Source organism: Gorilla gorilla, chromosome 12, assembly GCF_029281585.2.
Source record: "Gorilla gorilla gorilla isolate KB3781 chromosome 12, NHGRI_mGorGor1-v2.1_pri, whole genome shotgun sequence".
In the NCBI taxonomy this organism is placed as follows: Eukaryota; Metazoa; Chordata; class Mammalia; order Primates; family Hominidae; genus Gorilla; species Gorilla gorilla.
The window spans coordinates 107,390,854-107,407,178 of NC_073236.2; the positions used below are offsets into that span (position 1 = coordinate 107,390,854).

General features: G+C 37.3%; 1 protein-coding gene across 27 annotated transcripts in view; it reads right to left on the reverse strand.

The window, feature by feature from the left end:
- BIRC6 (baculoviral IAP repeat containing 6) overlaps positions 1–16,325 on the reverse strand; it is a 259,698-nt gene that overhangs the window by 97,236 nt on the left and 146,137 nt on the right. For all 27 annotated transcript variants that reach the window (XR_008676790.2, XM_055377695.2, XM_019021217.4 and 24 more), the window contains 7 exons: positions 13,520–13,799; positions 11,792–12,048; positions 11,152–11,260; positions 8,644–8,865; positions 6,036–6,816; positions 3,108–3,251; positions 2,554–2,683 (listed from right to left, as the gene is read on the reverse strand). Coding sequence is in view for 26 of the 27 variants with exons in the window: in XM_055377695.2 (XP_055233670.2) it covers positions 2,554–2,683; positions 3,108–3,251; positions 6,036–6,816; positions 8,644–8,865; positions 11,152–11,260; positions 11,792–12,048; positions 13,520–13,799 (1,923 nt within the window). In the remaining variant the exon portion in view is untranslated. The remainder of the gene's footprint in view (positions 1–2,553; positions 2,684–3,107; positions 3,252–6,035; positions 6,817–8,643; positions 8,866–11,151; positions 11,261–11,791; positions 12,049–13,519; positions 13,800–16,325) is intronic.

Here is a 16,325-nt window from a genome sequence, read left to right on the forward strand (position 1 = left end):
TCCGTCTCAAAACAAAAAACAAAAAACAAAAAAAAACAGAGAGAGAGAAAAAATAATAGGTCACTTCCTTTTTGGCCAGTTTTAATATTGTCTGGTTGTCTTTGCTTTTTTTTTTTTTTTTTTTTTTTTTTTTGAGATGAGGTCTTGCTATGTTGCCCAGGTGGTCTGGAACTCATGGGCTCAAGTAATGCAGAGAAAGACTCCATCTCAAACAAAAAAAAAAAGAAAGTATACTGTCAAAAGCTACAGATAGCAGGTAAATTTACTGAGGCAATACTTCTGAATTACTTATTCTTATACATGTTGATCTAATATAAACCTACAAGTAAATATATCAGAAAATATGGCTAAAGAGTATAAATCCACTTTAAAGAACCAAAAACAATCGCCAAATAGGTTACATTCAGCACATATAACTTTTGAGGTCGTGTACTTCCAAAGCAATTAGCTTTTATTTTTATGCAATACAGAAAACTATTTTGTAAAATATTTTGAATGCTAGAATGTTTTAGAATAGCATTCTTCCACAGTAAAGACTAATTAAAATGTTCAATTTTCAGTTATTTTGTATTAGAATGTCTACTTTTGCACTTCAAGTTAAACATATGAAATATCAATATCAATAACTGAGCTTCAGTGCTCTTCCCCACTTTCTTCATTTATTTAATTTTGTTTGTATGTGTTTTGAGAGTGTCTCACTCTGTCATCCAGGCTGGAGTGCAGTGGCGCAATCTCGGCTCACCGTAACCTCCACCTCTAGGGTTCAAGTGATTTTCCTACCTCAGTCCCCCAAACAGGTGGGACTACAGGTGCACGCTATCATGCCCAACTAATTTTTGTATTTTTAGTAGAGACGTGTTTCCCCATCTTGGCAGGGCTGGTCTCAAACTCCTGACCTGAGGTGATCCACCTGCCTTGGCCTCGCAAAGTGCTGGGATTACAGGCGTGAGCCAACAAGCCCGGCCCATTTATTTAATTTTTAATTTTCATTTTTCTTCATCACGTAGAATGGACAATTTCAGGAAACTGATAGAAAATACCCTCTAACATCAAATTTTCAAAAAAGTTTCTCTGTAACAGATAAGGCACTCATTTTCAAATAAATTTTTTTAATATTTATAACAGTATGCTAACAACCTGTTGTGTAAGTTGTAAAACGGTAGGAAAGAATTATGATTTTATGCATATGCATATTAGACACAGCGATTGTGAAGCAGAAAACAATCTTTCCTACCTATAATGATTATATCCATTCACATGGTTTCACTTACCATCTATGTGTGGTAACAACTCCCAAATCTCTTTAACTCTCTCTTTTACTCTGGGCTTTAGATTTGTATTTTTAACTGATAGACATTTCCAACTTTTTTCTTAGATACTCCTATTCTTGCTTCAGTTCACAGCTTCCATTAAAAACTTAGGTCCCTTCTTATGTATACAGATAGAAATATATCTACTTATATTCATGTTATAATGCAAACAGACATTTCTAGTTTATTTTAGAAGTTGACAACAGACATAAGATCACAACTATCTTGTGGGGTGGAATGTGTGTCTTGCTCATGTTTATAATCTTAGGACAAATTATAGTGCTTGCACTTTGCAGATGCTCAACAAATTCACTCACTGATTAACCAGAATTTCACAGCGGCAATACACTCCAACTATCTAAAGTTGATATGGGCCAGGCGCGGTAGCTCACACCTGTAATCCCAGCAATTTGGGAGGCCGAGGTGGGCGGATCACTTGAGGTCAGGAGTTCGAGACCAGCCTGGCCAACATGGTGAAAATCAGTCTCTACTAAACATACGAAAAAATTAGCTGGGCGTGGTGGCACATGCCTGTAACGCCAGCTACTCAGGAGGCTGAGGCAGGATAATTGCTTGAACATGGGAGGCACAGGTTGTGGTGAGCCAAGATCGTTCCACTGCACTTCAGCCTGGGTGACAGAGTGAGACCCCCCTCTCAAAATTAAATAAATAAATAAAATAAAAAGTTGATATGCCTTTGCCATCAAAAACTGCTTTTTAAAAAAGTATCCCATATGTTGTTTAAAGGTATCATCCTATAAAATACAGGCAAGAACCTAGGGGAAAATGTTCTGTCTGCTTTCTTCACTGACTACAATAAACAATAAGGTGACCAGTCAATTCTACCTACTCCATTTATGTCTTGATCACTGATCACCACCTTCAATTTAGTAAATGTTTATTAATTAGAATCTTGCTATTCAACCAAATATCCTACAATTAATCTAGTATAAAATGACCAGATGGTTTATTATGAGAACATGCCATCAATTATTTGTCTGTATTTCTAGCTGCCCATTTGCCACTGTGACACATTAAACCAAAAAATTAGCGGTGCCTAAATTTATTTTACATTTTGTCCACTTGACTGGCTTCTTATGCTTCAAACTATAAAGATGTCTTGAACTTTCCTAGTCATTAATGGTTGCAAAGTGGATGCAGAAAATAAAGTTATAAAAACCATAAACCTCCATATACATCAAACATAAAGTTAAAGAAAAACTAATACTTAAATCTGACTTGCCTGACACTCTGTCAAGAACATCTGATAATGTTGTTGAGACTGGCAAATGAAGAGTACGGAATTTGTGGCCTGCTCCATACATTGGATGCTGGATGACGTGGCTAGTAGCATTAATTCTACCTTTGTACAGCTGAAAATCAAGAAATCAAAGAAATCAGGAAGTAACTTTTTGGAATACATATTGTTATAAAATAATCTCAAAAGCATCTAAGAATAAAATACTTAATAAATCCTACAAGATATAATTAATTTAGATATGGCATATTTGCCATGATTTGTTGGTCAACTTTTGCATTATCGCTCTGTACCTAATATTTTTTCATTTTTTTCCACAAATCAAACTATACTTCTCAGGCTAAGGTAAAATTATGTTATTCCTAGGCATGAGGGAGAGTGCTATCCTGAAATTGTCAAGTTCTGTCATTAGGTATAAAGGCTGTGCTAGTTTTACTTTGCTATACTCGAAGTTAGAACATAGGAGGTAACTGCAGGCTCTGATACAAAATTGTAAAATACATGTATACACAGCCAATGATTAAGTGTTAAATACTCACTGGACACGGAGACTGAAGAAACATTGTCACTTTCTCATCTTCCAGCATCAACTGTAAAAATAATCTTCGTATAAACCCTGAAATGTTCCCAGATGTTGGAAGGTTCCCTCTTTGAGGAGATGTCTGAAATAGTTCACAAAGAACCTGGCAAGACAAAATATTTAAAAAGTTAAATGCAAGATTTATATGCAGCTTTTTATTTTGAAAGATAAAAAGGAAACAGAAAATATGAATAAGTTTATTTTAACATATCAAATCAGTAGCTAAAGAAAAAATGTCTCTGGAGGTCTAGTAGTTAAGTTTTTTTTTTTAAGGAGGAAAGAAATGATTTTATCTTAAAATATGTGAATACCAAAGGAGATAAAAGTGTAAGAAACGTATCCAGGGTTAGAAAAAATTAGTACTAAACGGTTTGCACATAACGAATACCTAGCATAACGAACTCCCGTTAACTTTAGTCAATATTGGTGTGGTTATCTTAAAATAAAAATTATGAGAAAAAGCATATTAAAAATATATAACAAGGCCAAGGTCATGCTGATAATCTCAGAACTTTGGGAAACTAAGAGAAGAGATCATTTGAGCCCAGGAATTCCAGACCAGCCTAGGCAACATGGTGAAACCCTGTCTCTACCCACCCCCTCCCCACCAAAAAAAAATAAGCTGGGCGTGGTGGCATGTGCCAGTAGTCCCAGCTACTTGGGAGGCTGAGGCAGGACTTCTTGAGCCCGAAAGTTTCAGTGAGCCACGGCTCACTGATTGTGCAACCGCACTACAGGCCTGGGCAACAGAGAGAGATCCTGCCCCACCTCACCCCCAAAATGTATATAAAGCCTTAATAAGAAACCAAGAGAGAAATCAATGGGACACAAAGAGTTCATGCTACCCAGAAGCACAAACCAAATTTTCAAATACCTAGAATCATGCCCTCGGGTGAAGTTGGTAATTTAAGCATTTTCTTTTAATGCATATTTAGCAGAGATATTTTCCCAGTAATTAATTACTACAGGCAGTAAAATATCTTTCTCTTTTTCCTCTGTTTTGTTTTGGTTTTTGTTGAGACAGGGTCTCGCTCTGTCGCCCAGGCTGGAGGGCAGTGGTGTGATCTCAGCTCACTACAGCCTCAACCTCCTAGGCTCAAGTGATCCTCCCACCTCAAGCCTCCTGAGTAGCTGAGACCAAAGGCACATATCACCATGCCCGGCTAATTTTGGTTATGATTTCTTTTTTTGGTAGACAGGAGGTTTTGCCATGTTGTCAAAACTGGCCTCAAACTTCTAAGCTCAAGTGTTCCACCCGCCTTGGCTTCCCAAAGAGCTGGGATTATAGGTAAAAGCCACAGCACCCGACCTGCCCTTCTTCTTAATAAAACTAACTCCTTCAATATCTTATAAAAATTATATTATCTATTTTTCTAGGTACTACTAAAGTTTGACTTGAATGAGCACTATTAAATAACCAGGAGAAAAGTTATTTACTAGTGTCTACCATATCTCATATAGGCTCTATGCTAGGTACGTTACACAGATTAAAATATTTAACTGTCTCAAAAAATCCTTGAGGCAGGTATTGCTAGCCCCATGTTATAAGATTAACCAATATGCCCAAGGTCATGTGAGGTAACCAAAAGCAAAATTTGGCAAAAAGCCAACTAGAATTACTCTTGAAATAATTCTACCTTTCAGGATTTAATTTATTATGATAAATAATAAATTATGATTATCATAATATATGATAATCCACCACGCCCAGCTTATTATGATAATCATAATATATGATAAATTATCTTCCACTTTTTTTTTTTTTGAGATGGAGTCTCACTCTGTTGCCCAGACTGGAGTGCAGTATGATAAATTATCTTCCACATTTTTTTTTTTTTTTTTTTTGAGACAGAGTCTCGCTTTGTCGCCCAGGCTGGAGTGCAGTAGTAAGATTTCAGCTCACTGCAACCTCCACCTCTCTGGTTCAAGCAATTCCCCTGCCTCAGCCTCCCGAGTAGCTGGGATTCCAGGCGCATGCCACCACACTCGGCTAATTTTTTTTTTTTTTTTTTTTTTTTTTTTTTGAGACGGAGTCTCGCTCTGTCACCCAGGCTGGAGTGCAGTGGTGCAATCTCGGCTCACTGCAAGCTCTGCCTCCTGGGTTCACGCCATTCTCCTGCCTCAGCCTCCCGAGTAGCTGGGACTACAGGCGCCCGCCACTGCGCCCGGCTAATTTTTTGTATTTTTAGTAGAGATGGGGTTTCACCGTGGTCTCGATCTCCTGACCTCGTGATCCGCCCACCTCGGCCTCCCAAAGTGCTGGGATTACAGGCGTGAGCCACCGCGCCCGGCCTCGGCTAATTTTTTTGTATTTTTAGGAGAGATGGGGTTTCACCATGTTGGCCAGACTGGTCTTGAACTCCTGACCTCAGGCAATCTGCCCGCCTCAGCCTCCCAAAGTGCTGGGATTACAGGCATGAGCCACCTATCTTCCACATTTTGTATGTGATTTATGTGGAGTCTCCTATCCGAAACCTAATCTAATGCCCGTGTAAAGAGAAGCAAACTATCAGTATGGCAATCTCGTTACACAAAAACACAATGCCTCAAGGCACATACAGTACTCAGTGATCAGTGTCAATACTGTTCCAGCAGCTGAAATGTTTTTTTGGGCCTTTTCTTTTTGTTTGTAGAAATTTTTGAAAATAAGGGTTGTATGATCTAGCTAGCATCCCAATGCATCTGCTAGTCATCTCATCATAAAGAATAAGTGATTCCAGTGACAGCATATTTTGAGGGGGAGAAAGGAGATATCAGTACTTTATAGTTTAAATTCAGATCCTTAAAGGCACTCAATCCTCACTAAATTTATTATTACCTGGCCTTTATACATGGCCCTTTCTTATGTAATAAAACAACTAAAATGTAAGTTATTTTTTTGTCTTACCTGTGCCATCAGCTTTTGATTATTAGGATGGCATGAAATGCACTGCAGAAAGAACGCAACAGTTGCATTCTCAATTGCTGTGCGCTGTTGAGTAGTCAATCCTGTTGTAGCAGCTGAAGAAAGAGAAGCTGATCTTGCACTGGTCTGTTGTGCACCTAAATTATGGCTTCCAGAAGTGGACCCAGAGTGACACAATAAAAACAGAAGTGCTGTCCATAGTGGATTGACTTCAGAACCACCAAGCCAATCTTTCATAATATGGCTATTGCCAACTTCTGTCAAAAACCTAAGAATAGGAGCAACTAGGTCTGCTGTGATAGGCATCTTATTACATTGTTGTGGGACATGATGGCGCCTGAGTTTGTCCTGGGAAATATCTATTGACTGAGCAATGCTTTCTGAGTTAGAAATGTGGCTAAAGCAGAAACTAGCCAGACTCCTCACAAGAAGAGAAGGCAAACCTGAGTCTAGTAATTGTTTAATAGCTTCAGGAGATTGAGAAGAGGAAGCAAGGGTAGCCAAATGTGATTCAGTTAATGCGAGAGGTGCTTGTGCATTTTTAGAGTCATCTGTTAAAGATGAACTAAGATCCTGCTTTTTGCTATCATCTGTCATGGACAGTCTATGGTGACATTGCACTGGAGGAGGGGTAATTCCCATCCAGCCCATGAGCAAAGAAAAATAGTTTGGGTGTACGTGACACATTGAGCAAAGTAGACTGTCAACAGCTTTCTTCAAAACCATATTGCAGGGAAGAGACATGGACCAATTAAAAAGTAACCTAAAAAATAAAAGATATCATATTAATGATACAAGTATATTTTAAGAAACTATTTCAATTATTTCTGTTATAGTTCAATGTATACTCTGACATTATATACTTTGACATTGAATAATAAAACATTGTAAGATTTAAGACTGCATATATATATAGACACACATATATATATTTAAAATTGAAGAATGTAGGTACAATGCAAGTTGAGTTAGACTTGTCAATGAGTACAGAAAATCAAGTAAACTATTTTAAAATGGTTCTATCATTCTGTGTGACCTAAAAAGGTCATGTAGAGAAACAAACAAACAAAAAAATCATGCCAAACAAATGTTTACGTTAAATTCCACATGACAAATGGCTTAAATTCATGTTTGCAAATAAAAAACTACCAGTGAGGCTCAGTAATTAAGTCATGGATTATGCCAACTGCTAAGGCCAAATATGATGACCTACTAGAGAACAATAGGCCTACTTTTTGTGTGTCACAGGAACTCTTCAAAAATGTATTCTGCTGCAGACTTAATAGTTAGCTATCAGTAAGTTCAGCAAAGACTTACCTAAATATGGTGAAGAAACGTGGGTAAATAAAAACTACTTGTCAAAAGGACAATCTAGAAAAGTCTCAAATTTTCTAGCTTTACATTTTTGTTCTTTTTTGAGATGACGTCTTGCTCTGTTGCCCTGGCTGCAGTGCCACTGGTGCCATCATCATAGGTCAATGTGGGCTCTAACTCCTGGGTTCAAGTGATCCTCCCACCTCAGCCTCCCAAGTAGTTAGGGCTAGAGGAACGTGCCACCATGCCTGGCTAATTTTTAATTTTTTTGTAGAGATTTGGTCTCTCTATTTTAGCCAGTCTGGCATCAAACTCCTCGTTTCAAGTGATCCTCCCATCTCAGCTCCCCAAAGTTATTTTTTTTGAGACAGAGTCTCGCTCTGTTGCCCAGGCTGGGGTACAGTGGCGTGAGCACAGCTCACTGCAACTTCTGCAGACTCAAACAATTCTTGCGCCTCAGCCTCCCAAGTAGCTGGAACAACAGGTGCATACCACCGTGTCCGGCTGACTTTTTTTTTTTTGAGACAGAGTCTTGCTCTTGTCACCCAGGCTTGAGTGCAATGGTGCAATCTTAGCACACTGCAACCTCCACCTCCCAGGTTCAAGTGATCCTCCTGCCTTAGCCTCCCAAGTAACTAGGATTACAGACACGTGCCACCACACCGGGCTAGTTATTCTATTTTTAGTAGAGATGGGGTTTCACCATGTTGGCCAGGCTGGTCTCGAACTCCTGACCTCGTGATCTGCCCACCTCGGCCTCCCAAAGTGCTGGGATTACAGGCATGAGCCACTGTGCCCAGCTTTCTGACTTCTGCATTTTTGTACAGACAACGTTTTGCATGTTGCCCAAGCTGGTCTTGAACTCCTGACTCAAGCGATCTTCCCACCTCGGCTTCCAAAGTGCTGGGATTACAGGTGTGAGCCACCATGCCCACCCCCAAAGTTGTCTAGCTGTACTTTCCTGCCAGAGTTGTACATTAAAGATAATCTGGTGGGAAAATTTGCAACTGAGAATAAATACTATGAACCACAGCAACATCTACATTAAGCATAATTTTAGGTTAAAAAAAAGAAGGCAGTACTGCTAACATATCTTCTTAAAACACAAAGACAAATTAATATTTGACAATTCATTTCAAAAGTATACTTGATTATATTTGCTACTTTCAAAATATTATGTTTCTCCTAATAAACACGTAAAATATTTTGTTTTATCAAGTGAACACTAACTGATCTAGTACTGGGGGATAAAAAAGATTTCACAAATCATACTTACTCAAAGAGCTCTTGGTCCAGGAGTGCTGGTAAGTCATATTCTACAAGCAGCTCGTAACTATGCCACAGAATGGCTGCTACACAGTGCAAATGAGAAGGAGATGGCATCAGAAGACCATACTCTACTGTTGAGGAGTTAGGACACATGTAGTTCATCCTGCCACTTCTCTTCATAGCAGCCACTCTTGCAGAATCACTAACCCATTTTAACAAGGCCTGAATTCTTAAACGAAGAAAACGAATTCATATAACCAACTATATAGTGCAATTGGCATTTCATATAGACAAATACCATCTCTGCATGGTGAGTAGGGTATTTATGAGAATAATGTACTAATTGTTTTTGATTATTTTAATCTAAAATAGGAAAAAAAGGAAATCTATCGGCAACAAAGACATACTAGTTCCAGTTCCAATTTTCCAATAACCTTACCAATTTCAACCATCAAAAGGTTTGAGATAACATACTAGAACAGTGATCTGGGGCTAATTCTTCATTGTGCAAAGTCTCATGAAATACAGCACGTTTCACATCCCTGGACCCTAGCATTAAATACTAGTAATAGCCACCCAGACTCATTCATTCTGACAACAGAATACACCCTCAACACTTACATATTTTTTTAAGTATAATTTTTATAAGATGGAAATTAAGCTTAATTAATTTTCTCTGCATAGTACTTTTAAAAATACAGGTATCTGTCATTTAGAACTAACATTAATAACAAGATTATAGGTCAACTAACCCCACTAATCCCAATCCCCTGGAGTTGGGAACCAGTAAAACACACCCAATTTTGAACCACAACCTGGGAGCAAAAGACTTTTAGATTTCTCAAGTTCTTAAAACACTGTGTTTACATTTTGTTTATTTTCCTTCAATTTCTATTTCAGAATATAAGATTCTTGGCTTCACACTAAAAGAAACAGGGATAGGAAGGTATATAATACTAATTCTGAAAGATAAGACTTTCAATTTCACATGATGGAGAATAAAGAGAATTCAGGACACAAGGAAGACATTTTTCTCAGTCTAACAACCTTGTCATTAATGTCAGTTTTATATAACAAACATTCATGTTTTAAAAAGTACTATGCAGAGAAAATGAATTAAGCTTAATTTTCTTCTTATTAAAAAGCCACAACAATATTTAAAAATTAAATAATCCTAACAGATTTCAAGCAACCTGTTCTGGAAAAATATTTAACACGGATATTTTAAATATATTTTAACCACCACTAACCATTATGATTCAAATTTGGCACAAATTGTTATTCACTTTATCAAAAACAATTGCAATCTATGTTTAAATGTAATCCATAATTTTAATAATTTATAAAGATATTAATAAAACATCAAATGACTTCATTTTAAACATAATTAATCAAAATATTAAAAAGTAACATAAATCAGGAAGAAATCTCTCTGTTTTTCTAATATGGATGCTACACATAAAAACAGAGAATGCCAAATATTTGCTCAAAAATTTATCTACAAAAATATGTTTCAAAACTACTTCAAGTTGGCCGGGCGCGGTGGCTCATGCCTGTAATCCCAGCACTTGGGAGGCCTGAGGTGGGCGGATCATGAGGTTAGGAGATTGAGACCATCCTGACTAACACGGTAAAGCCCCGTCTCTACTAAAAATACAAAAAAAAAAAAAAAAAAAAAAAATTAGCCAGTCATAGTGGTGGACGCCTGTAGACCCAGCTACTCAGGAGGCTGAGGCAGAAGAATGGCACGAACCCAGAAGGTGGAACTTGCAGTGAGCCAAGATTGCACCACTGCACTCCAGCCTGGGCAACAGAGCAAGACTGCATCTCAAAACAAAACAAAACAAAACAAACAAAATTCAAGTTGGTATCAATTTGGAAGTAAAAGACATCAAGGTAGAATGACATTAGGAAAACTCATTAAAATTACCTAAATGTAAAAAAAAAAGAAAGAAAAGAAAAAAAATCACTAAATATTTAGCCAACGTGTTCAAATGTCATTTACATGTTATGATATTGTTTCATTCTGTAAATAGCAGGAAAGAGTGCAGAAAATCATGAAAAGATTTCGATGAATATGATAATCAATAATAAATAAACAGAACCATTATAAAAACAGTTGAAGTACCAACTACAGACACAATATCCCTACATTCATATACACATATTAAGTACTACCTAAGACAGTGTGACTCTGATACCATCACTTTACAAGGTTCCTTTCACACATAACCAACTTAAAAATATATGTTTTATTCCATTCCTCAAAAGTAGTATTAACAAAGAATTCTATTTAAGTTCAAATTTGCTTAAAGTATGTCCAAACACATACAAACGTATGTCTAATGTTCATGAAAACTTGCGGAAGTTACATCGTGTGAGGCATATGGTAAACATACAACATATCACAGTATTGTCTTTTATGAGATCATCTAAGGAAAAACTGTCAGAAACATTTATTATAGCATGATTATGTGCATGTGTGTGCTTAATTAAATGAAAAATAAAATCATACCTGTCTTTTGTACCAGGATCCTGAGTTGTTCCAAGCTGGTAAAGAATATCTATCGTAGAGTCAGAAGAGAGTCCATTTAGTCTTCCAAAAAGTAAAGGACTATTCAAATCTTGCAACAAAGAATCCAAAGAAAAAGTTTGCTAAATAAGCAAGTTAACCATGGGAAGATTTACTTAATTTAATTAAGTTATTCATTAAAAATGAGGCTTCCATAAATTCCAACAACAAAGAACAAACTCTAAAAATAATGAAACTAGGCTGGGTGCAGTGGTTCACACGTGTAATCCCAGCACTTTGGGAGGCCAAGGTGGGTGGATCACCTGAGGTCAGGAGTTCAAAACCAGCCTGATCAATATGGAGAAACCCCATCTCTACTAAAAATACAAAAATTAGCCGGGTGTGGTGGCAGTTGCCTGTAATCCCAGCTACTAGGGAGGTGGAGGTTGTAGTGAGCCAAGATTGCGCCACTGCACTCCAGCCTGGGCAACAGAGTGAGACTCCATGAGAGAAGAGAGAAGAGATAAACATAAACTAAAAGAAAAAATAATTCCCAAAACAGAGTTAAGCACAAAGATCGCACAGTTCAACTGCTGTTACTTTACAGATATGTAAACATTTAAATATCAAAGTTAATTATCACCTGTAGGATCACTGCCTGATGCTGCACAATTTCTCAGGAGAATGTCTATGAGCTTCAGGCCAATTCTAGTAGACTGCAGTCCTATCTTTACAAGCACAACCTCGATGTTGGGTGAATGCATTCCACAGTAAGGTGACATCAATAAGGCCGCACAAGTCTGCAGCAGATTAGCAGTAGGTGCAGCTGCACTTGCCATCATTCCTTCTAGATCACTTATGTGAGTAAGGCAATGATGTAATAACCGTAACCATCCAATACTGAAAATACAAAATGACTTGTATGACCAATATAAGTCGCTCAAATCACTTCGGGGTAGAACATAACTTTTTAAAGATCAGCATGTTGTGTTTCATAAATAGCATTAACCAATCTAAGACATGTTTTTTTAGAATGCTGCAAATTAAGTAAACAGACAGTAAGTTTCCCCTATAAGATAAATCACAGCCAGGCACGGTGGCTCACACCTGTAATCTCAGCACTTTGGGAGGCTGAGGCAGGCAGATCACAAGGTCAGGAGTTCGAGACCATCCTGGCCAACTTGGTGAAACCCCTTATCTACTAAAAATACAAAGATTAGTTGGGCATGGTGGTGGGCGCCTGTAATCCCAGCTACTCCGGAAGGTGGGGCAGGAGAATCGTTTGAACTTGGGAGGCAGAAGTTGCAGTGAGTCTAGACTGCACCACTGCACTCCATCCTGGGCAACAGGGTGAGACTCTGTCTCAAAACAAACAGAAAGATAAATCACATACAAAAGTACTTGTATTCATAGCACTTAGAAACCATGTGTTTGCTTTTTTAGGCAATCATCCAGAAACCTTCTTTTACATGCAATTATATATACTGATAAACTGATTACTATCATAGACTTCTAAAACTGTGTAGTCTCAGCACCTTGAAAATAGAAATACTAAATTCTTTTTTTTTTAAAGACAGAGTTTCACTCTCTCACCCAGGCTGGAGTGCAGTGGTGGAATCTTGGCTCACTGCAACCTCCACCTCCTGGGTTCAAGCGATTCTCCTGCCTCAGCCTCCCAAGCAGCACACCGCCATGCCCGGCTAATTTTTTGTATTTTTAGTAGAGACGTGGTTTCGCCCTGTTAGCTAGGATGGTTTCGATCTCCTGACCTCGTGATCCGCCCGCCTTGGCCTCCCCAAGTGCTGGGATTACAGGTGTGAGCCACTGAGCCAGGCCTTAAATTCATTTTTATCAGGCAAAACTTTCAATAAAATCCATCTATAAAACATCCAGCTGTCAAAATTTATTAGAAAAATGTTGATTAAAAAATATATTTGGGTCCTCGTTAGTTTGGTTCAGACATAATCCTTCTGTTAACTAACATTTAGGAATTACCATGTAAGACTAGGTCGCTGTTTCTAAGGTCAGTTGGTATGGTTCAGATGTCATAGGCTGGTCATAGGCATTTGCAAATTCCCGAAACAGAATATGATACAAAAAACTACAAGCCAGAAAATTAGAATGTACACCTACATGTAGCATACAGATCATCTCAAAGACTAAACATGTATACACCTTAATTTTAATCAGTGTCAGCATTCTGTTTCCACAAAACTGTCTCTATTACACCTAATAAGATTGTATTATACAGATACCTATGGAACAAAGACCTTCCTAAGACCTAAAAAAGAAAAAACCCACAAAATAATTAAGTCCCCTATCTCCCAACCATGCCAAAAAAAAAAAAAAAAAAAGGACAAACAAAACATACCTTGTTTTGGATACCTGATCTTCAGATGGAAGGAATGGATTATTAACTGTTGCAGAAGAGGTGGTACCAAAAGCAGTGAGCCCCAATAATTTAATTTGTGAAAGGCCTAATGTGCTGGCATCCCGTGGACGATGTAGTCTAAGGCAGACAGCAGAAGCTACTTCGGCTTTTACAAGCTGAATTTTTATGTAGGTGAGGCCACTTGTGACAACAGGAGTGGACAAAGGTAGCATATTTACCCCATCTGCACTTACTTCAACAGACACTGAGGAAGGGCAGGCTATAAAAAGAGAAAACTGAATCATCACAAAAGACAAAGTAAACTAGACTGAACAGTTTATTAAAATCCCAGTAAAATAGCAGCTTTCACAGTTGTATTCATCATGAACTTGTAAAAAGAAAACTTATACAACAAAATATAGTTTGACAATGACTTTCACCATAATTAATGTTGGAGCTACTTTTCAACACAAAATATTTGATCTACAATAAAAATTATACTTAAACAGTCTAATATTCACCTAAAAAAAGAGGAACCAAAGATGTGTGATGCACATGTACCTGATGCTCCCTACGAATAAAACCAGCCAAATAGGTAATTATGTCATCATTTCTACTTTACTCAAAATTATCACAAATAATACAAAACTACCTTTGATTAATACGCTATGGTTTACTATTTTAAATAATTTGGGGAAAAATGTAATAAAACTTGTTTATCTACCAATTATTCTATTACTACTAGATTGTGATATTTTTTAAACATTGAGTTTAACCTCACAGCTGAGTTTAGAAATTTTTTTTTGTTCGTTTTGTTTTGTTTTCCTGAGATAGAGTCTTGCTCTGTTGCCCAGGCTGGAGTGAGTGCAGTGGCACGATCTTAGCTCACTGCAACCTCCGACTCCCAGGTTCAAGTGATTCTCCTGCTGTAGCCTCCAGAGTAGTTGGAACTACAGGCAGGTGCCACTACATCTAGGTAATTTTTGTACTTTTGGTAGAGACAGGGTTTTGCCATGTTAGCCAGGCTGGTCTTGAACTCCTGTCCTCAAGTGATTCACCTGCCTCAGCCTCCCAAAGTGCTGGGATTATAGGTGTGACCCACTGCGCCCAGCCTCCTTTTCAAATTAAACCAAATATCCACAGGATTTTTTTTAAAAAATCAATTCTTGCTGAAATTTAAGGAGTCCCCAATGAACTACCAGAAAATTATTTATTTCTAGCTTAACATGGAACCCCATATAATAAATAGATGTCAACTAAAACTTTTGAAATTTGGTTTTATTTTTAATTTCAGTGGTAAAATAAGAAGGAATTACATGCCAGCTTTACACTGATTACTAGACAGTCAAGTTAATTTTTAAATTTCTACTTCAAAACCTTTTGAGGGAAGTATTATCTACATTTTACACAAGCAGACATAGCAAAAAGAGATTAAGGAATCCACGCTCCCACAAGAAATGTCACACCTTAGATTCAAGTCCATGTTTGATTCTAAAGACTGTTATTTCCACTGTATCACAACATATTTTCAACTTCTGCTCTAATCCAATAATAAAACCAAATTTTGTAATCAAGTACACTTAACTAGGAAACACCTAAACCAATTAATTTTTCACAGGGGTTCCCCCTTCATAATATGCTTCCTGTTTCAATTCCCGTATGAAAAATCCAGCTGAACTTCAAAAGCCACCACTTATGACCAACTCCTTTGCTTTCCAAATAAAAGCAATCTCTTTCCAATTTTAGAGGTAGCCTAAGTCTTACATTGACTTATATTTGCCTTTTAATATAGTTACTTTTGACCTCCTAAAACACCGTGTATTAGCATATTTTCCTTCTACCTTTATACTATCTGTTTTTTATCTAAGGAGTGTGGATGCCACAAGTAATTAAGATATATCAGTCTAATCTTGCAAACACATAGAAAAAAATTGTTTTCCCCAAAGATGCTAGGAATCTACAACATTTCCCACAGCTCCTCATGCAATTATTGAGTGATATTTGATAGCAATAAGAATCAATCAATAAATGTAAGCATGTGTATTAATTTAAACAATTCTGGCAAAATTATAACTATATTGAAAGCATTTACGAACCATATAAAACACAAAATGGGCTGGGTGCAGTAGCTCACACCTGTAATCTCAGCACTTTAGGAGGCCAAGGCAGGTAGATCCCCTGAGCCCAGGAGTTTGAAAGTAGCCTAGGCATCATAACAAAACCCCGTCTCTACAAAAAAATACAAAAATTTATGCCTGTGGTCCCAGCTATACATGAGGCTGAGATGGGAGGATCATTTGAGCCTCAGGGGTCAAGGCTACAGTGATATATCAAAACTGCACTCCAGCCTGGGCAACAGAGCGAGACCCTGCCTCAAAAAAAAAAAACAAATGAGTATTTCATATTCTTTATAAATACTTGAAAGAGTTCACGCTCTTAAGTGATAGTATTTTGTAAAAATTATTTTGAATTATTTGCCTTACAAAGTTCAATAAAATGTATTCAATGAACATGCAACAAATGAATGATACAATATTACAAGGATACTGACATATTACAATAAACACAGTATGAATCTTAAAATCACACTGAAGTAGTCAAAATATAATGTTATTCAAAAAGGTAGTTATCTTCTAAAGAAGTTGGAGGGCAGGCACACAAATCTATGCTAATTTCACATTACAAGGCTAGGACTGAGGTCTGGGCTGAAAAAACTAACATGGTAAAAAATGGGTGTGTAATGAACTCATTTCAGCTTAATACTGAAGCTTAGTAAATTTGAGAGAAAAGAGAAAGCGAAATAATA